General features: G+C 35.8%; 1 protein-coding gene across 4 annotated transcripts in view; it reads right to left on the minus strand.

Moving 5' to 3' along the window:
* Stau2 (staufen double-stranded RNA binding protein 2) overlaps positions 1 to 23,676 on the minus strand; it is a 261,902-nt gene that overhangs the window by 129,130 nt on the left and 109,096 nt on the right. For all 4 annotated transcript variants that reach the window (XM_013143908.3, XM_063257458.1, XM_013143909.2 and 1 more), the window contains one exon: positions 14,068 to 14,128. In XM_013143908.3, coding sequence (XP_012999362.1) covers positions 14,068 to 14,128 — 61 coding nt within the window. The remainder of the gene's footprint in view (positions 1 to 14,067; positions 14,129 to 23,676) is intronic.

Here is a 23,676-nt window from a genome sequence, read left to right on the forward strand (position 1 = left end):
CGAGCAGGATAGACTGGTGGAATTCCATAAAAGTAAAAAGGTTCTGGACAGAAAAGGAAAGAACAGAAGGAACATGCAACCTCTAGAATGAGAAAAGTTATTTGCATTCCAAATATCTCACAAGGGGTTAATCTCTAAGATGTATATATGGAAGTCCCACAAATCAACAGAAGAACCAAATAACCCAATTTAAAAAAAGGCAAAGGATACAAGCAGACATTTCCCCAAATAAGATGTACAAATGGCAAACAAGTGTACATAAAGGTGCTCATCACCACTGTCAAGAGGAAGCTACAAATCAAAACCACAATGCATGTGGTAGCCGCTCTCCTTTTGCTGAGACATAATACCTAACACCAACAATTTAAAGGAGAGGTTTATTCTGGCTCATGATTACAGCCTACAGCCAGCGAGCTCCAAGACAAAAGCCACAATGTAGAGGGCATGGCAGAGGAAAAGATGCTCAGCTCATGGCGCCAAACAGCAGAGTGAAACAAGGAGCTGGGAGCAAGAACGTATCCTTCCGGGCCAGGCTCCCGGATCCAAGCCCTGCCTTCAGCCATGGGATCCGCGGATGAGCACAGCACCCCCAAGATCCAATCACCTACCAAACACCTTAGACTCTGAGGTACATTTTAGATTTAAACTTATACAATATGGAATCACTACAATCTATTAAGATAGCTATTGCGATAATAAAAACCAGAAAATAACAAGTGTTGGTAAGGATGTGGAGTAATTTTAACAGTAATGCAAAATGGTACAGTTGCTATGGTAAACAGTATGGAAGTTCCTCAAACATTTAAAACTGTAACTACCATAAGACCTTGTAATTTCCAACTTTGAATAATTACCCAAAAGAAGTAACTGAAAACAAAATCTGCACTCCTATGTTCACTGAGTCATTATTTTCAGCAGCCAACGAATGTCCATCAATGAACAAGAATATACCAACATGAGGTACTTCCTACTCAGCCATAAAAAAGGAAAAAAAATGAAATCCTGTTATTATGGCTGAACCTCAAGGACATAATGTCAACTAAAATAAGGTAGTCACAAAGGCCACGCATCACCTGATTTCACTTACAGGAGGTGGCTGAATTCATAGAAACAGAAAATAGACTGGTACTTGCCAGGAGCTAGGAAGGCAAAATGGAAATCACTGTTGAATGGATACAGAGTTTTGCTCATATAGATAGAAAATTGTGGAGATGAGCTACACATCACATAGTTTTTATGCTTAAAAACATTGTACAGTTCACTGAATTAAAGAGTCTGGAACCCATATTTCTCTATAATCAAAATATTCATAAGTAAAATTTTTAAATGGTTAAAAAAGTTCTGACATTCAATACTGGCACACAAAAACTAAAGACAAGAAAAACAGAGTATTAACTACACTAGACTAAGGCGCAACTGTATCTGGGTTTGAGTTGGGGGCAACAGAAAGACTTTATCCTAGCTTTCTTCATCTGTAAAATGAATTACACTAAAGGAACCTGAAAACTTCTTTGCTCTAACAAGTCTATCAATCACCTGAACACACACCAGAAAGGCCTGGAATGAAGGAATACTCTTCAATAACATCACTGATAAAAGCCCACTGAATATGTTTTAAAATGGGCTATTATTAATGAAAAAATCAAGTAATACAGATGTCTGTTCCACTGACATAATAATAGTTAAACATTTCACAGAGTTTCTCAGTTATTTAGTGTTTTATATTATCTGCACAAATATAAATGTGGTATCTGAAACAACAGTTGGACATTTTCCATTTTATAAAACACTCTAAGTGGAGAGAGGAGGAAGAATATGAATGGTTCCGATATATGATATATAAAACATCTTCCAAAACATTCATACCCAATTTTAGTGGAATTTCTTAAAAACATTTTGTTCCTTGACTACCAGCTAGCAATATATCTGGAAATATCTGTTATCTTGTGGCAAATGCACAGACTTTGGAACCAGAACACATGATTTATTTTTTTTATTTTGAATAGAATAAAGCCAAATGTGACAAAACAAAATAGAGTCAATCAAAACAAAAGGATGTACATAGTACATGCGTAAAAACAAAATACAAGGTGATCAACAATGGTTACCATGATGCCTCTTGCTGTCTTCAAAAGAATTACCCATATCATCAGGTATAATAAAATTGAATAAAACAGTACAGAACAAAACCAATAAAAATGAAACATTGGAGACATTACAGGATTTCAAAAGAAGATAATAGTCAAACCAAAATGGGTATCATAGTGAATCTTACTGTCGTCAAAGTAGTTGCCTATATCCTCAGACTTGATACTATCCAACAAAACAGAATAGAATCAAATCAGTCAAAACAAGACAGTAGGGGCTGGGGATTTAGCTCAGCAGCATAAGTGCCTGCCTTGCAAGCAGGCAGTCATAAGTTCGATCCCCGGTACCGATAAAAAGGAAAAAGACAAAAAAAAAAAAAAAAAAAAAAAAAAAAAAAAAAGACAGTGAAAGCAATACAGGGCTTCAAATCGAGTTAACAGGAAATCAAAAATGGTTACCATAATATATCATGCTATCTTTGAAATAGCTGTCCATGCCATCAAATCTAGTACAAGTAGACAAACTAGAACAGAATAAAACCAAAGTAAACAGAACAATGCAAATAATATGGGTTTCAAATCATGATAAAACATTAATAATGGCCACTGCTTTCCCTTTTTACACAATTCCTCTCTTTTCACAGGGCGCATTATACGTTTTTGCATCCCACTAACTCCTTTAGTTTTGAAGCAAGTTTTTAAGAATCCTAAGTGATTCTGAACCTTCTTACTCCCAAGCATGATCTCAAGTTGTATCCATTTATCTACAAAAGCCTCAAGGTTTTCTTTCTTTATAGCTGAATAGTTTTCCATTGTACAAAAGTTTTAAGGCTTCTGAGCCAATCTGCAGCTGAAGGGTGAGCTACCCCCACTTTTATCTGGTTCCCTTCACATGGAGCACTGTTTTCTCATCTTTGACTTTCAGTCTATAAACCTTCTTTTGGGTTAACTGTATTTCTTATATAAAGCATATTGATAGACCCTATCTCCTGATCTACTCCGCCTGTGTTTCTTTTTATTGGGGAATCGAGGCCATCCATATTAGTGGTTATAGCAAACCTTCTTTGCCTCATCTCTGCCATGCTATTTTTCTGTAATTAGTTGTCTACTTATCCCTTTCATTCCACTGTCTGCCCCATTCAGTGAACCCCCTCTGCCACTGTTTCTGAAACCATGGTCTTCTCTCTCTCTCTCTCTCTAGAATGTCCTTCAGTTGGGTTCAGTTCAGTTTTTTGTTGGGTTGGATTGGCGGTCATCAACTCCCCCAGTTCTTCTTTGTCATGGAAGTATCTTCTTTCCCCATTAATTTTTTTTTTTAACTTTTTATCGGTACCAGGGATCGAACTCATATGCCGCTGAGCTAAATCCCCAGCCCCTCCCCATTAATTTTGAAAGATAGGTTTGCAAGATACATCAATCTGGTTTGGAGGTTATTTTCTTTCAGGACTTGGAATACTTCACTCCAAGCTCTTCTTGATTTGATGGTTTGTGTCGAGAAGTTTGCCCTGATTCTGATGGGTTTTCCTTTATAGGTGATCTGTTTCTTTTCTCTGACAGCTTACTATTCTGTTCTTGTGCTGAATTTCTGGGATCTTGATTACTGTATGTCTGGGTATTGATCTATTTTGGTTATATCTGGCTGAAATTCTGTATGCCTCATATATCTGAATATCATTTCCTTTTCCTATGCTTGCAAAGTTCTCTTTAATTATTTCTGAAAATAGCCTTTGTATTTCATTTGTGTTTAACCCTGCTTCTTCACTCACATTTTTTATTCTTAAGTTACAAATCATCTTGTCATCTTCTAGCCTTTGTATTGTTACTTCCTGGTTCCTTGTTATTTTTAAGAGATCTTTCCTTTCATGATCACAAGCTGCAAACCTGTCTCCAAGGTTTGATAATCTATCTCTAGTTTTGTTCAAGCAGTTTTGCAAGCTTTCAATAGCATTTTTTATTTCCTGGTAATCTCTTTGAATCTGTTTCATGTATTCTAAATATTTTTATATTTTTCATTGACGGTTTCCTTCCTTTTTTATGTTCCTCTATTCTTCCATCTGTGTCTTCTTTAAAGGTACTTAGCAATTCTTTTGTTTTTCATCTCTTCTTTTACCCTCCTGGGTTGAGGGGACCCACTTCTTACCTGTTCTGAAGTTCTTTTATAGCTTTATGGAGTTGTTTCTCTATTTCAGTTGTTGTTGCTTCAAAAATTGCAGGTGTGCAACTCCTGATCTCTTCTGTGTTTACCTCTCCTGGACCAGTACTGCTTGGGTTGGAGGCCAGAGACCGCCTTTTGCTCTTCCTTTGGTCATGTTCTTGGTTTCTTCCAGACAAGTGGGTAGCTGCTCCCCTCTGCCACCACGCCTCCCCACCAAGGCCTTCAGGCTTGCTAGCTACCAGCTTCACAGTGTCCACGAGTCTCTGGTTCCAACAATGTTTCTGGCGTGGTGGTTCCAGCTCCAGTCAAACCATCACCAGCTACTGCCTTCTTCCGTTTAAGTTTTTCTTTTTTTTTTTTTTTTTAATTCTCTCAGTGGGCTTCAATTGTCACTTTAGTTTCTTCCTGGATTGAGAGGACCCACATCTTTCCTTCTTGTCTTCTCCAGAATGCTATATTCTAGTATCTGGACTGTTTCTCTCAGAGAGGCTTATTTACTCTGCTGCTTACTGTTCTGCCATCTTCCCAGACCTCCAGAACACACGATTTCAAGTCAACTACCTTCTAACTAACTGTCTTCTGATAAATTACAAAATCACCTGAGCTTCAATTTTCCTGTTTGAAAGCCAGACATTATCCAATCTTTTCATACTTAGTACTTCACATATTGTTTTTCTTCTGTTTCATGTTTCTTGAAACATGACCCTTCATGTTTCAAGGATCTGTCTTTCAAATAGACTGCATTTATTAAGTTAGAATAAACCATCTTCCAAAGACTGCCAACCTAAGATTCAGTGCATCCTGAGATACAAATTCAGATACAGTTCTAACCAAAGCAAAGCAACCTACTAAGAATAAATGCACTATTTCCATTAGGCCACTGAAATACCAATAATGTCACCTATTATACTAAGTCTAGTAACACCAAAATGAAAATCACAGATCTAGATTATATTAACATCCCTAAGATCCTGCTTTAACCACACTTGGGAGGAGCTATGTTACATTATAAACTATTCAGAAGAGCACCAATATAGTATGAGGAGAGTGAAAACATCGATTTCTTTAATTTTCTCAAATACTAAACACCAACACCAGGAACTGTGCTCTACGACTTTTACTATAAAAACTGACAATTTTACTCAAATAACACTTATTCTATATTTTGAAACATTTTCTCTTTTTCCGTATTGGAGGTTGGGATGCTGGTGATTACTCACATTTATTTTCTAGATGGCTAAACTTTTCAAGAAACAAGTTTGACTTTAAAAAACAACAGAAATCATGAATGATATAAAAAAAAGGATACAAAGTAGCTAACAAACCTTCAGTGAATTTAAGAAATCACGTATTCTGACCACAAAGACGTTGTAAGAACACAGTCCCCACTATCTTCCTGAACCTTAACCACCATCAGCTTCCTGTTGTTCCTCAGCGCTTTCTAGTCAAAGCCTAGACTTCACATACCTCATCTCTGGTGTCAAGGGGATTTTCATCTTTTTAATTATGTGTGCAAAATACAAGCAACAAGAAGACCAAGCATACCTTCATTCAGTTTGCTGAAACAAAGACACTTTTGTGGTCTCTTCAATTCATGTTAAAATATAATGAAAACTCAAGGGCAAGATCTGATGCATTACAGCAAATACTGTATTGTCTTTCTAGTGCAAAAAATAAATAATAAAAAAGTGAAAGAGTACTAAGATCTGAAAGGTAAAATAGATATTGTAATAATGAAAGGAAAAGAAAGTGCTCAAAAGGAAAGAACAACTTGTAGGTATACACATATATCTGTATGTATGTTTAAGTGTGCAAGATAGATCACCAAACTACTAAATTTTTGTTAGTTCAAACGGAATAGTTTGTGCTATCATTATTTACTTTTTATGCTTTGATTGTATAACTTGAACAACTACTTCCAAGATAACAATGTATAATTTATCAACTAGTGATTTTGAAATTCTGTATTATTTTTACCCTTTTTTCTGCTTTCCTTTTTTCTCTAAATAAAAAATAAGTAAATAAATAAACAGTCAGATGAACAAAAACAATAGAAAGTCCAGAATAAAGCCAAATTTTTATAGGATCTTAGTATACAGTAACAGTGACGTGTCAAAGCAGTAGGAGGTAAAATTGGATCCGTACTTCAATGTAAATCCTGAATGGATAAGATTTAGAGACTTTAAAAATTCCACTACTGGGCTGGGGGTTTAGCTCAGCGGCATAAGCGCCTGCCTTGCAAGCAGGCAGTCGTGAGTTCGATCCCTGGTACCGATAAAAACGAAAAAGACCAAAAAAAAAAAATGCCACTACTGTCTTTAAAAAAAAAAAAAAAAAGGCACTACTATGAAAGTTCCAGAAGATGATTTAAAAGAATTCTTACAATGTCATGCTAGGGAATACACTATGAATCATGCCAAGATTACAAATGTTATAAAACAAAAACTTTAAAAGATCATTAAAAAGCCAAACATTAAAAAGGAAATTCCATCATAATAATATAAGAAAATATTTGCAAGTCATATTACAAAGGCAAATAAGTACAAACCATCCTATCACGGTAAAATAAAAATCAGTGATCAAAGTTTAAAATGAGCAATGGGGATCCCCATATCACTGACAGGAAAAGTATACAAATGACTCATAAATATACAAAATAGGTGCTGTGTCATTTTTAGTAGGTGACACGCAAAATAAAACTATAGTGTACTGAATACGTATTTTAACTATCAGATTGGCAAAAATCCAGAAGCTTGATAGCACACTGTGGCTGTAGCAAAACAGGAATCTGATACATACATTGATGGTAGCAATTTAAATTGTTGAGTATCTACTTAGGGTAATCTGGCAACATCTACCAAAATTAAAAATACAGTATATTCTTTTTAAAATCGTATTTTTATTTTTATAGGTTACAATGTGGTGGGGGTTTTCCTTTTTTTCTTTTCTTTTCTTTCTTTCTCTTTAATTTTTTTTTTTTTCTGGTCTTTTTGATACTGGGTCTCGCTATGCAGTTTGCGCTGGCCTTGGGCTCACTGTGTAGCACAGGCTGGTCTTGAACTTGCAAACGATTCTCTTGCCTCAGTCTCCCAAGTGCTAGGATTACAGGAGTGTGCCACCACACCCAGCTTTTACAATGTGGTATTTTAATACCTGTTTACAGTGTCTAATTAGCAGATTACAGTTAACCAGCGTATAACATATCTATCACTTGAGACTCTTGAGACATTCAAAACTCTTTATTAGTCACTATCTTGAAACATATGGGATCACTATGTTGTTGAAATTAGGAATTAATCCTCTTAATCAACTTTAGCACTATATCAGATACTCTCAATCACTCTCTCTTCATCTCTGCCTTCCCTATATATTTCCGTGGCGCTGGTAATCATTATTCGATTCCATTTTTTATAGTCAATTAAAAAAAAAAAGAAAACTACTCTCTTGATTTTATTCTGTAAAATCACAACTGCAGAACTTTGTTTTTACAGATTTCAAAATCAATACCATTGGATTTGTAAGTTAAAATTTTGAATACAAAATATGAAACTGACACTATCAAATTGCCTGCTTTGCGTATATGAAATATCAAGGTATTTTTCTCAGTTGTGTATTTATCACTAAGTTTAAAGAGAAAAGTAAAGTGAATCACTGTGGTTCTCTTAACATCGCAGTTTATTTTTACCATATATATGTGACAAAATTTATATTTATTTTCTGTGCCTCATTTCTATCACTCAATATAGTGCCCTCCAGTTAAATCCATTTTGCTACAAATGACAAAATTTCATTTTTAAGGCAGAATAATATTCTATAGGGCACAGATGGAACATTTATTTATTCATCTGTTGGTGGATATCTAGGCTGAGCCCTATCCCTAACTCTGTTTCTTTAGCTATCTAATTCATATTACTTATGCCCAAATCCAGTTTGTGCATTTCAGGCCAAACTTTGTACCTGTGAGTGATTTAAATATATCTGTTTTTTTCGGCCTATGAAACAAGTGCTTTTAATAAGGTTGGCTTTTGAAAATAACAATATGCAATATATTAACCATTGCTAATGTCCTATTATTGTTTTGAAATTCTGTATCATTGCTTTTATTCATCTTTCATTTTTTAAAAAAAGGCAATTTTATTTAATGAAAAAATATTCTATTTTCTGTATCTTTTAGTTAAGCTTTAGAAATAAATGTGCCCAAGCTTTATACACTTAGGCTTATTTCCCTCAAAAAGGTAAGACTAATTCACAATTCTATCAGTAGCAAGGTCTGTTTCCCCAACAGATAAAATTACTATTTTAAAATCCATGACATAATTAGAAAGAAACTGTATAACATTTACTCTGTACTTTCTCTGTTGCTGAGGACTTTTTGGTTATTTATTGTCCATATTGTTTCAGTGTTTCCTTAAGAACTTTGATCATTTTTCTATGAAACTGCTCGCTTTTTTTCCTTTAACAAATCTGTCTTCTGTATGTATCTACATTAACAGTGCTACCCATGCTGTTCCATGCTTTCTACCTGGCATTTGTGGTTTCCTTTTCTTAATTTTGAGGAAGGGTCTCCCTAGGCCTGGGTTCAAATTTCTCATCCTTCTGCTTCAGTTTCTCTTGCCCACTTCCCTTTTTATCTCTTTATGCTGTTTTCTAAAGCCAATTTTAGTTTTACGTAGCTAAATTTATTCTTTTTTCTTTATTATTTTATCCTTAAAAACACTTTCATAATAAATAATAAATAAATGTTTCCCTAAATTTTTCAGGTTCCTTAAAAAACCACTCATTTAATAACTTTTTGTGTATATAAAATATGAGTCAAGCTTTTTAAATCATGAAAATTTATACTAGTTAAATCTTTCCTGAGATTTCAGGGAAATTGTTTTCTGTGTTAATATGATTAAAGACTATTTTCAAAATCTCCCTTTAAATGAATCAATCTTTAAAGACAGGCTCAACTGTTACCAAGCCTAACACTGCATCTACTTTCTCAGATTCAGTGGGCAAGGAAACAGAATCTTTGGTAGAGTGACTATTTTTTAAAAAGGCTACAGTGGGGGCCAGGGGTATAGCTTAGCAGCACAAGTACCTGCCTGGCAAGCGCAAGGCCATGAATTCGATTCCTGGTACCAAAAACAAAACAAAACAAAAAAAGGCTACAGCTTCTCACTACTTAGGTAGGTCCAACATAATCACCAAATTAAATGGAGAGGACCTTTCAGGGATACTTGGTTATTGCTTCCTTTGCTTATGGAAAGAACAGTGCTTTTACCACCTTCTCATATGGACAGCACTGTGCTCCCCATTCAAATAACCCACCAATCTTTCTAAATAAGATCACTTATGGATTAGCTACATGCTTCTGTTTCACACAGTATTTATATCTAAATAAACAGGTAAGTTTAAATACTAGGCTCCAACTATTTTAATGGTCTCATTACAAAGTGGTTTCTTCTATGGGAGCCCCCAAAGGAATCTGTTCAGGGAACTCTCCCAAGGTACTATTACAGACAGAAAACACCGATCTGTTGTTATCTTGGAAGTACAATTCCACCACTTTAGCCAAAGAAAGAAAAGCATAGGTTCTAGACACAATATGCCTGCTGTGGTGGCACATGCCTATAATTCTAGTAATCGGGAGGCTGAGGCAGAAGGATTGTTGGGAGTTTGAGACCAATCTGCACTACATAATGAGTTCAAGGCCAGCCTGCACCACATAGCAAGACTATCTTCAAAACAATCAGTAAATCAATCAATCAATCAATCATATAGCAGTGTGGATAACAAACAGGCCATCTGTCCAAAGCCTTCTCTCTGGGACAATGCAGTATCTGATTTCAGGATGTACAGTGCTTAATAACACATGTGGCAGGAATACAATAAAAATTTGTTAAGTCAGTTAAGACCCTAAAAGGTCAATAAGAACTTTAACAGGTCCACCAAATTTTTGTCTTTGGTTCATCTTTAATGAACCTAGAAGAACCAGCATATTTCACAGTGACTAAATAAAAATTTTTAAAGGTTAATGGAAAAATACTTATGTGAAAAAATGCCTCCAAATAATCTTTTAGTGGATAGATTTGGCACATACCAGTGAATACCTTTGAATTTAGTCCAATTTCGAATTAAGTTAGAGTCCACCTTCAAGAAACAATGAACCTACTGCTTTTAAGTAAAAGCCTGTATTAATAAGAAACATAGAATGTGAATACAAAAAGTATCAATTGAACTATATCTAAATATTTTACAAAGTTTTCCATGAGCTGTCAGTAGATCTTTAAAATACATGATCTTTTTAAAAACTTGTAGTCAGTCGTCTGTAAAAAGCTAGCTTTTTATGTCTATGCCAAGCATAAAATTGCCCTATGCTAAATTTAACACAAACTTCACATTACAGTTACGTGCTTTGTACTTCAACATAATTACGACAACAGTTGGAAGGATAGAAATACATGTAGAACAGTCTACCTTCTGATGCATTTCAGTAAAATGGAGAAAGCCTGAGAAGCACACAAAAATTAGGTCCATATTTTAAAGCTGTAGGCAATCAAGGCAAGAAAATAAATTGAGGAACCAGTCCATGTAATCACAATCACTTGCAAAACCACTTAAACTAGTTTTTAGTTGTCAAAAGAAGTTTCTTATTACTGTAATCTTTACAAAAAAACTTCCACTTCAAAAATTAAATGCACATATATATTCACATTTTTTGTCTACATATAGCTGGGTGATAGCCATTCCAGATTAAATTCCCCTTCTTCTGCCAGGCATGCTAGTGCATGCCTGTAATTCCAGCTCTTGGCAGGCAGAGGCAGGAGAATTGCTGCAAGTTCAAGGCCAGCCTGGGTAACATAGTTTAAGGCCAGCCTGAATTATATAGCAAATCCCTGTCTCAAACAACCAAAAATAAAATAAAATAAAATAAAATTCATTCTTCCCAATTCTGCATTTTCTGCATTTCCTTCTTTTAATTTTTTGCACATTAGAGTTTCCAATTAATTTTGTATTATTAACTGAAATAATGACTGGTTAGAAATTTGATACTCAGCTGGGGATTTAGCTCAGTGGATCAAATCAAGCATTTGTCTGGTAAGTACAAGGTTGTGAGTTCGATCCCAAATACCAAAAAGAAAGAAAGAAAGAAAGAAAATTGATACTCAAAATTACAATTTTAGAGTATGACCAAAAAAAAAAAAAAAAACCAAAAAACAATGAAGAGTCACGTCATGATGACACAAAGTAACATGTTACCTTTTCCAAAGATATTTGTTGCATAATTAATGAGTCTCAACATTATACATGGGTATGAAAACTCTTAACAGCACACTGAATAATATTCTGTAAAGTAACATGTTAAAGGTCAGACAACATGCCAGTTGAGGCAGCTTGCACTGGCAACCTCAAATTCGTGTTTTCTTTGATATGTGGCATTCCAGACATCTCTGCTCCAAACTCTGCCTGCAAAATGCTAACATAAGTATTCCTCAACAGGACAAAAATAGCAAAATTTCGACCTCAAGGGACTAAGTAAGTACAAGAGAATTTACCTAAATGTTACCATAATATATGAATTTAGATTAATTTTCAGGTTCACCACCTCCGTGGTCAATTCCTAACAGAAACCAATTTTTCCCTAAGTAGCTTTGAGCTGGCTCCAGGAGGATCTGGGGCTTCACTGGGAAGAGCCAGCCTTGGGTAGCAAAACAGTTACCACTCCTGAGAGGTGAGCTGCCTGCATCCTCTATGTACCCCGAAGCAGGCACACCTACAGTTCATCTGAAGAGCCTCCATGGCAGCTGTCTTACTCCTCACAGCTGAGAAAGGATGAGGGAACATCCTCTTGTTTCAAATTCTCATTTTGTACCACTATAGACCAGAGGAATTCCCAAGCCTTCACAGTTTAAGTTTTAATCTGGCTGCAAATAGGTTTATCACTTCTGAGCATGTTTACAACAAATTTTTATGCATTCTCATATATGTCTGATCACTTAAACTCATTGGTCTCTTTGTGATATTCCTTTCATACTTGGAAAGCAGTTCCAAAATCTCTTAGCAACCAAAAACAAACAAACAAAAAAAAAAACCACATAATGCCAAAGGCCAAAATGTCACTGACTGCCTGTAATCTCAGCACTCAGGAGGCTGAGGCAGGAGGATCACTGCAAGTTGGAGACCAGCCTGGGCTACAAAGTGAGTTCAAGGCCAGCCTGAACTGCATAGTGCGGCCCTGTCTCAAAAAGACCAAAAGCAAAACAAAAAAAGAAAGAAAGAAATGAAAAAAAAAACATATATAGCTTGCAAGTTGTATATAATGTGAGTTCATGTTAAAACTGGCAAGTTAATTATCACATCACCTCTATATTCAAATATGTAATGTTCACATTCTTTAAAATAAACACAGTATAGAACTGTAACTAAGAATAAATATTCTTTGGTCATAATGTGCATGTAAAAAAAGTACAGGTAAAAAGTGTAAGAATGAAATTTCTGGCAAATGTATATAGAACTATATCATCTTTACCCAAAAGGGGGGAAGGACACATATAAAGAAGTCATCACTCATCACAAGTTTACTAAGAACAGACACCGTGGTATTTTATATAAAACTGCAATCAATTTAATGTCTCTTTGATTTCCTTACCAAGTGACTATAAACCAATATAGTTGAACATCAAAGGAATTAAATATAAACACTTAAGGCTGAAATGGCTCCATTTTTCCCTGGGCTATGTGCTAAATGAGCCCATCATGTTATCATGCTTATGCATATAGTCCAAGATTCACAGGCACATTAATTTAAATTACTCCAGAAAATAACCCCAGAGTCAATGACCTCACTGAAATATTGCTCTCAAGAGGTTAGTTTTGATTACCCAACAACTCCATTCTTATCAGCATGCTTTGATAAGAACTGTTACTAATTTCACTATTAAAAACATCAAGAAATGAATTGCCAATTTGCAGATTCTAGTCTTTTCAGCATCAGATGGTGTAAGGAAGAGAAGGAAGTTTAGAAGTGACATAGATTGTGTATATTCGCTGGTCAAATGCTTCAATTGATTGATTCCCGGTAAAATGGTCACTTCAGTGAAAAAAAGATGCTTCACACTCTGGGGGGGTTGTTAAAGAAAAATACCTGACTAATGCAAAGCCTTATTTACAAACCTTTGAAAAAAAAATAACGACACTGATTTTTAAGTGTCTGACAATACTGTGTAGAACAGTATTGTCTTTAATTAACAGTGACTTTAATTGTATATAATTCTAATGACAGCAAAATGTGAAAGACGCTTATAGCAATGTTAGGTGAACATAACAGAACAAAAATATTTATCCATATTACAAATACCTAAAAATCTGTGCCAGCCATGGTGGATGCATGCTTGTAATCCCAGCACGCTGGGAGGCTGAGTGGATAGTAAGTCTGAACCTAATCTCTGCATTTTAGAAACTAAGCAAGACCCTGTCTCAAAATTTAAAAAAAAATTTAAGGTGTTTGGGAATACAGTTGAATACGAAGGTCTTAGGTTCAACCTCTAGTACCACATACATGCATGCACACATACATACACACTTACCTGTACATTAAAACACCATAGCTGAAAACAGTGCACTTGAGAGCTAACTGATTTGCATATAATTACTTTTTTATTTTTAAACAATGTCATTTCAATAAAAACTACAAAAATATCATCACTATATATGTATTAAATGATAGTAAGTCTATAATGGTTTACTAATTTTAAGGACACAAATATGCATGTAACAGAGCAATCTCAATCAGTACCAATGATGAATATCAAATGCAAGTAACACAGAATGAGAACTTACTGTTATTGGTTGGTTCAGGATATCCAGTCTTTGGACCACTCCATCCTTTGTTTTCCCCTGTCTAAAAAGAGTAAATCAATTGTTATATCCAGGGAAACAGTTTATTTAAAAAAAAAAAAATGTTGACTGGGCAGTTAAGCAAGGCAACAGTCTCTCATACAGTCGTTCTTTGTATTCGCTCCAACTCTCAGGCAGGAATGACAGCTACAAGAGTTACTAACGTGCACAGTGTCATCCACTGCGTTCCAGTTAGGTGGTGAATCATTCTACCTATTTCTCCTTCTGCTTTTATCTGCTCATTTAAATGTATAATTTAAGGCATGAAGAAAAGCTCATATTCAGCATATTATATATAAAATGGGTTCTACTTAGGATTAAAAAATAAGTTTTATTCAAACAGTAAATAATAATAACTGCATGTACTAAAGTGACTAAAAGATCTTAATCAATCTTAAGGTGAGATTTTTAACAGAAACGTTACATATCCATTCTGGAAAAGTCTTATGATAAATATCAACAAAAGATATAATTCGAGTAAATAGTTTACCAATGTTCTGTTTTCAAAATTTGTTTATCACTCTAATTTATTCTGCACTGAAGGGTATCAGGAAAGATAGGGTGGCAGAACAGAAGCAAAAATGAAAATAAAGAATCCTGCAAAATAAGCTGACAGTACCTTAGAAATAACCAGCAGTTTCATATGAACTAGTGAGTATCTCCTTTCTTTAAAGGTCTTTTATATCTACTTAAAATAATTTCTATCACATTTTCCCGAGAGGTCACTGCTGTAACCTTTGTGTACAAAACGCTAACACAGGCATCCTTCACAGTACAGATAAACTGGCTAGCAGGAATAGTAAATACCAGATTTAAAGAACGCTTGGGAGTATACTGTTTTTACATGGTTAAGAATCTGTCTTATTAGCCTTGGAAAATCTGGTAAGATACATATTTTAACATTCAACTTTACAGAAAAGCAAACCAAAATGAGAGGTTCAGTAATTAGCCTGAAATCACACAGGGGATGTGATGTCAATCTATGTCCTTCTGATTGACGAGTTAGAAGAAAAAAATGAGTAGGAAAATATAAATGAAGTATAAACTGGATCTAAGAGAGGAAAGAAAAACACTGTGAGGTAGAGAGTCTGGACCTCACAAGAACAATGCTCAACGATAGTTACGATGGAAAGGACTAAATCAAAGAATAAACAAAAGAAAGAAAACCTGACAAAGACATTTTCAAGAGACTTTAAAAAGTAGCTAAAATAGTTATTGGTGTGAAACCAGGTGAGCAGAAAAATATAAAATATATTCAAATTTTCTTTTTTATTCTTTCCTTCCCTTCAGTTTTACTGATGCTTCCAAAACAGTTTCCGCCTGTCAATCTGATGTGACCTTCCTGGGTTCCTAGAGAAATATTTGTGTACAGGAACCTCAGGGCAGTTCCACAATTAGTCACAGATTCTCGCCTTTCTAACCAAGGGAATTTCCATTTTTATGGAGTCAATCAAAATCTGTTTACTCAAAATACTAACTTCTTCTTTCACTTTGCATTTATAAAAAGATCTTTGTAACTATGAAATTTAACCAGTAGATAACATGATTCTCATCTGAAAGCTATGCCTGAAGTCAAAACTTCTCGTGGATTCAGAGCTCGCTGTCATCAGGTGACTCTGGGGAAAGGGTCAGTACAAGGTACAAGGTCAAAACAATTATATATCCCCTGAAAAGTGGAAACTCAGCAGGCATTTGACAATTCATCTCTCAAATCTTATTTTTTGTGATTCTTCCATTTTATATCTGAATCATGTTATTTCTGTAAACAGTTTTTCTAATTAAATTTCATTAAGTCATTCAAGGCCTTTGCTTTTTCCCAGTCTATCATACTACTTACAGCTTACTTTCTTACCTCCCTTAGGCGGATTCATATCAAACATTTTCTTCCAGTTCTCAACTACTTATCCCTTTGTCCTTCAATAGACCCACCCTGCAAATCTCGAACTGTAGGCCAATCAATGTGTCTTGTTCCCTTCTATATCCCAGATTCCAAGGGCTATCCAAATTTACAAATTGATAACATTGAAAATTTGTAGATTCTAATCCCAAAATGATATAGTCCTCCTAACGTGCTCCTCACAGTGCCTAGCCATTTCTCATAGTTACAAATTGACTAGATTTAGTATTATGCAGAGAGCTCCCTCCAGCATACAAGGGTACAAGAAGAACAAATGTTTACAGAGGCAGAAGAGAGGCCTAGGGAGCCTCCTCTTCCTATGTTTTCTAGGAAGTACAAGACAAGATCACAGAATGAGAGGAAAGCCGCCTGTGGGTCTGCATACTTGAGCAAAGTATAGATAGGCTAGAACAAGTCATGTTAGAAAGAGGAAAAGCAAGCTGATAAGACAAATGCTCACTCAAAGGCTCATGAGAACTATGTTCCAGTAGGGAATAATAAATTGCCCACTTCATTCCTCCTTTATTAATCCCTTTCCTCCTGATGACTAAAGATAAGTACTAGTTACAGTCCTTATGCTAATTTTTCACCTTCAAATGAATCTCAAGGGTACTGCTCTGTAATTTCTATCCCAATACTCTAATAAAATTGCTTTTGTTAGGTTTCAGTTTAAACACGTCAAATTGATCACAAAAGTGATCTCTTCTCTTTCTCAAAATATCTATAAATTGGTAATGCAAAAATCCATAAATATACAAACACACAGAGAGTATGAAAAGAGACAAAAGCAGAAGAGATACATCAATTGAAGTCTAGAATCTGGACAGGAGACAAACACGCTTAGCAGATGTGAGTGGCTGAATATCATCCTGCAGAGAGAAGCCAGCAAAAAGCTTGCAAAGTGGTTTGTGATCCAGGACTGAATGTCCTAATTGTTTATAAATAGTGCTATATAGATTAGGAAAAAAGAAATAAAGCTTTATTTACACAGAACATGATCACTGATGTAGAAAATTACAAGTTTAGATTTAAAAAGCTACTCTGATAATTTAGTTTACAAAGTTATAGGACACAAAGTGAATATATAAAATCAAGTGTTTATATAGTAGCAACAAAATTAAACACTGGAATTAAAAATTCCATTAATAACAGCATCAAAAAACAAATGTCTCAGGATAAACATAAAAATATATATGCTATTTCTTTGAAAAATATTTTACAAGGATAGGTTTTCAAAAATCTAAACATACGGAGAAATAAGACCTTTTAGATAAGATTCAATATCCTAAAGAGATCAATTCATACAAAACTGCTCTACATAGATGAAGCCAACACAATCCCAATAAAAATTCCAACCAATTTTTTTTTTTCTGTCTTTTGGTAGAAAACTTTCTCTTTTTTTGGCACCAGGGATCGAACTCACAACCTTATGCTTGCCAGGCAGGCACTTGTGCCACTCAGCTAAACCTCCTGAAAACATCTAATACATTCATGGAAACACAGAGTCTCTAGAGCAACCAAAAGCAGGACACAGATGGACTTTTCACTTTACCTAATTTCAGCCCTTTTTTAAAAAAAAGCTATAAGCAGTAAAAAGTTGTAACAGTTTAAGGAAAGAAATATAGACTAATAGAACAAAATCAACAATCAAAAAACAGACCTCAAAATATGTGGCAAATTGACTTTTCAATGAAAGTACTACAGAAATTCAGTGGCGAAAGCATTAATCTTTCAAATGATTCAAGAACAGCTAAATAGCCAAATGCTTTAAAAAAAAAAAAAAAGGAAAGGAATGCCAAAAGGAAGGGAGGGAAGTAGCTCAACCTTAACCTAGCACCTGCATTCAAAAGTTACATAAAACATGGGCCGTGAGTACAGCTCAGAGATACAGCACGTACCTCACATGCACAGCCCTGGTTTTAACCCACATCACAGACTGAAAGAAGGATGGATGGGTGTATGAATACCACAGGTTTAAATGTAAAACCTAAAACTAAAAACTTATAGAAACAAGCAGAGAATTATTGCCACCTTAGAGGACACAAAGTTTTCTTAGATAAAATTTATACAGTACAAATTATAAAAGACAATTTTGATAAGGAAAATCTATCAAAATAAGGCTTAGTGCTCAAGTATTTGCTTAGCAAGCACAAGGCCCTGAGTTTAATCTCCAGCACCACAAAAAATAAACTTGTTCTTCAAACAACATTACTATAAAATAAAAAGTCACACAAGGGGAAAATATATTGTGGAACATATATAAAAACTCTTACAACCTGAAAAGAAAACAAACCAGCCAATCTTGTAAAAGGCAAAAGTCCTAAGAAGAAGTAAACTTCAAGGAAGAAATAAACACAAGATAAGATACTCAACATTATTAATTATTAGAGAAATGCATATTAAAATGCAAAGAGACAACATGACCAAAGCAATCAAAACTGACAACACCAAAATCTAGAAGTAGAACTACCTAAAACTACTGATAGGAATGCAAAGTGGTACAGACCATCGGGAAAATAGCTTCATAATTTCTTATGCACTCATTAAAAATGTATGTATTACACTAATACATACACACAGAATATAGCAAGGAATATATACAAATAAAAATCTTTATATTGTTTGTAACCACTTTTATTTATAATAGCTTCAAAGTGTGAACAACTCAAGTTCTGGCAAAGATTAAGACAATTAAAAGCACCAAGCTAACAACAAACGCTACAAAGTGAATGATTCAAAAGCATTTTACCAAGCAACAAAAAAGTCAGACACCCTACATACACACAAGTATGTACTGTGTGATTTAATTTGTATGATATTCTCAAAAAGAAAAAAGAACAGAAAATAGATCAGTATTTGCCAGGAGATTAAGGCAAGGGACCATATTACACTTACAAAAGACCATCAGGAAATTTTGGGGGATAACAAAAATGCTAGAAATCTTAATTGTGGTAGTGATTAATCAGTAAGCATCTAAATTTGTCAAAATTCATTGAAATGCCAGGCGTGCTGGTGCACACTGTACCCAGTACTCAAGAAACTAAACCAGAACTGCCATAAGTTTGAGGCCAGCCTGGACTACATATGACTTCAAGATCAGCCTGGACTACAGTGAGACCTTGTCTTAAAAAAAAAAAAACTTAAAATGTACTGAACTGCATATTAATAAATGTATGAAAAGTAGGAAATACTGGTGTATAAGTATAGAATGGCCCTCCAAGGATATTTATTTTATTTTTACTTATCAAACTCTTATGAAATACTTACTCTTTAAAACATTATTCTAAATGCTATACAAATATTAAATTATGAGAGATACCGCTGGGATTATGAAAAAGTGAGATTTTTTTCATTCTTTATACTCTGAATTCTTTTAACTGTGTCTTCAATTTTTTTTGAAATTTTAAAAACTGCTTCTGCACATTTTAAAAAATTGCTTTTGTCACACATACCAAAGATATTCTTATAGACAAATCAATATATTTAATTCCTTTTTTCATTTTGTCTTTCTGTAGCATGTGACTACCAGCTCATACAGTACTTAAGTCATTCCCTAATCCTCCCCTATGCTTTTTTTTCCTCCTGTATCCACCCAAATTTGAGGTGTGACTGAAATACACAGTGAATCTAATTTTTAAAAATTTTATTACATTAAAAGTTACATTACCATTAAGCTCCCTCAAAATATTGCCTCTCACTTCAACACACTTATCCCATCACTGCACCTTGCTGAGACAGTTATGGAGGTCCTCTTTCGTGAGTGTCTTTACAAGGTGTCATCAAAAGTACAATGAATGCTGTGCTGAGTTCTGCCTTAGTCACAGGATCTGGCACCATGGGACATCTGGCTCTTCCTTGACATCAAAATCACCAGCGTAAAAGCTGTGAACTGAGCCAGGACATCAAGGCAGCCGTGACAAAATAACTAAAGAAATGAAAGATGATTTCCAAAACTGTTTCTAGTGTGGTCTGAATGATGGGATAAATGTGTTTGAAGTGAGGGGGAGAATTTTGAGGCAGATTACTGAGCATGTGTCTTTTACTGTAATAAAGTACTTTAATTCAAACATTCACCATAGCTTTGATCATACTGCACACATTGTTCGCTGACATCTGCCAGGGACGCTTCTGAGTCACCACCACCGTCTTCACCTCCCTTCCTCTGCTACCGCGGTCCAGGTTCGAAAGTTCCGTATCTCTTAGCAGAGCACTTCTAGGTGACTGCTCTCTGGCCTCCCTGCTTTCAGCCTCCTCCTGCTTAAATCCATTCTCCACATTACTTATGGAATTATCTTCTGTCGAATAGAAACCAGATCATCTCCCTTTCATGTGCAAGTCTTTCCCAAACTCTTTACATAAAAAGTCACCTCGGCTTTTCCTGACCTTGCGGATTTGCCCCATGTTCCCTGCCTTCCTGGATACCATAATTTTTGTTCCAGGATCAAAATCCCTCACTGAACACTTCAATGGTTTGAGTTCCTTGAATGTACAATCCAACTTTCAGTCACTTTATCTTCAGTTATAGCGGCCTGGAATTCAGAGGGCACTATGTGCCAACCTACCCGGATCACAGTGCCCAGATATTTGATCAAATATTACTCTGGGTAGTTCTGTGGGGGAGTTTTTTGGTGAAATTTACATTTAACTTGGTGAATCCTAAGTAAAGCAGAATGCTCTTTACAGTACAGGTAGGCCTGTTCCAATCGGCTGAAGGCCTGAATAGAAGAAAAGATCAAACTCCTTGAGCAAGACGGAATTCTCTAGTAGACTGTCTTTGGATTGAAACTATATTTCTTTCTTTCCTGAGTCTCCAGCCAGCCTGACAACCCTTTTAACCAGACAGGGACTAGTCAACCTTCCACATTCACATGGGCTAATTCTTTAAAAGTTTCTGCATGTTTACATGTATGTGGGGATTACATATATCTCCATATCCTGTTGTTTCTGCTTCTCTGGAGACTGACTAATACAGTGGGTATGCAAAAAATGTTTTTCAAATAAGTGAAATTAATGCTGTTTTGTTTTGTTTCATTTAACTTATAAATAAGTACCTGTGAAAAGATTTATTCTGACACATTTTTAAAAGCACTCACCAGTTTTAAATCAATATAAAAGTGTTAAAACAGTAATATATACAATATAAGATCTACAGAAACTTGAACATATGTTAGGTTTCATACTACAAATACTTTTAAAAGATGGAAATGTGTTGACTAGCCAGGTTATAAAAACAAGTGAAATCTCTAGCAATACTACATAGACAAATGATTTTTTTAATCATTCAAAGAGAATCACAGCTGCCTCAAATAGTATAGCTAATTTTTTTTTAACTAGAAGACTGTTTCTTACTCTAAACTTCAGAAATGAATTCTCATAGAAACTATAGCTCTGAAACAGAATCTTTACATGAGAAAGGCCTGGTCAAAAGTATATCACTTTTGTGGGGCTGGGGATTCAGCTCAGCGGCATAAGCGCCTGCCTTGCAAGCAGGCAGTCGTGAGTTTGATCCCTGGTACCGATAAAAAGGAAAAAGACAAAAAAAAAAAAAAAAGTATATCATTTTTGATAAAAGTAATTATTAAGTGGACAGTCTGGACTTCCGGGAGAACATGGCGGACAGATAGCAGCAGCTATGGAGGCTCTCTGAAACACCCAGCTTAGAATTCAGGAATGGTGCTGAGTAAAGAATCATAAGCAAGAGGAGATATTCCCCGGTGACCCAAGAACGAACTGGGCTGAGAGAAACCAACTGGGAATGCAATCCTGGTGCTATAACAGGAACAGATAAAGCCTCAGCGTGGAAGCTGGAGCCCGTGCCATTGGAAGCCGCGATTTGGGTTTCTCGCCACCGCCGCTGCGTCTGCATCGGCTCGGCAGGGAGAGAGATGCGCAGAAGCTCTGAGGACGGGAATCAGTGAACGGAGTTGAGAGCGGGACGGGCGGGGAGCCATGCATCCACCTCCGGTGAGTGAGGGAAAACTGGGACTCTTCCACGGTCTAGAAGACTCCAACAGAGGACATTCTGGGACCGGGCAGACTTGCGGGAACAGGGCGCTGCAGTGACTTCAGTCACGTATCCCCCTCTCAAGCGGGATTGGTGAGCAGTGCCTAGCCCACGTGACGCTGCTGGCTGAGACCCAGTAGGCTAGCACAGCCCAGGTCTCAGCTCCTGAAGGTAGATTGACCTGGAGGGGCGGTCCCGCATAGGCTGCCTGGTCTGCAACTTCCTGGTGCACTGCAGTGGGCAGGAACACCTAGCCGGTGCAATTCAATCACACTGTGGCTGACAGGGAAGGAAGCTGGGCCTCCTATATACGCTTGCATATATAAGGGACAAAGAATATGGGAAGAGGCAGCAACAAGAAAGGCTCCTCGGCCCCCAATCCTGAGAAAGAGACAACAGCAGACACAGCACCAATAGACATAAAGCGCTATCTCGAGAGCCTCATAGACAAGTTCAGGAATGAAGTTATTAATGACCCGAAGCTAGACATAAGCAGAATAGTTAGAGAAATGCTAAGCACCACCCAAGAAAAAACAGATGGTGGAATGGAAAAACAGAAAAAGAGGGGAGAATTGTTTAATGGAGAAAATAGAGAAAGCATACAATACGTGAAGCAGGTTCAAAGAGACTACCAGGAAACTAAAAAGTCTATCAAAAACTGGCATAACAGCTTGAAAGAAACTAAGGACAGATTATCTGAACTGGAGGGCAGATTTGTAATATGGGAGCATGAAATGAAAAACTTCTTAAAACTAACAAAGAAACAAACAGCAATAATACAAAGACTAGAAGATGATAAGAGGGTCTATAACTTAAGAATTAAGAACATAAAAGAAGAAGTAGGGACACAAACAAATAAACTACAAAAGCTACTCACAGAAATAATCCAGGAGAATTTTCCTAATTTAGCAAAAGGTAAAGATACTCAGTTGTATGAAGCATACAGGACCCCAGCCACCTACAACCCAAACAGAGCAACCCCGGCATACAATAATTAAAATTCCAGAAATCCAATATAAGAACAGAATACTAAAAGCCATCAGAGACAAGAAACAGATCACTTACAAGGGAACACCCATCAGAATTACAGCAGACTTCTCGGCACAAACCATCAAGTCACGAAGAGCGTGGGGGGAAATAATTCAAGCTTTGAAAGATAATAATCTCTAGTCAAGATTGATATATCCTGCACAACTATCTCTGGAAATTGATGGAAAAACAAGGTGCTTCCAGGATAAAGAGGAACTAGGGGAATATGCAACCACCAACTCAACTCTACAGAGAATACTGCAAGATATTCTAAAAAAGAAAAATATGAAAAATCCAGAAGTAGTGGCAGAGAGGCCACAATGAATGGAGCAGAAAACAAAATGAAGAAGACAAACTGACAACTAATGACAGAAAAAGAGCTCAACAGAAATGAGGCAGAGAAGATTGGATGATAGGAACAGCTATTTTGGAGAAAATGACGTCTTAAGAAGTAATACTGATTTAGTACCATCTTGTTTTGAAGTCTCATCAAGCTTTTGTTCTTCTGTCTCCACTGGTCTAAACAGGTGGTATCTTATTGGATTTTATTATATATTATAGTATAAGCAAAACCTTTTATAGACAAGGAGATTATACAGAAACCATTGTTCATTTTCTGTTA

This window comes from Cavia porcellus, unplaced genomic scaffold (genome assembly GCF_034190915.1).
Source record: "Cavia porcellus strain 051 isolate PalLab524CR breed Dunkin Hartley unplaced genomic scaffold, mCavPor4.1 scaffold_10, whole genome shotgun sequence".
Lineage (NCBI taxonomy): Eukaryota > Metazoa > Chordata > Mammalia > Rodentia > Caviidae > Cavia > Cavia porcellus.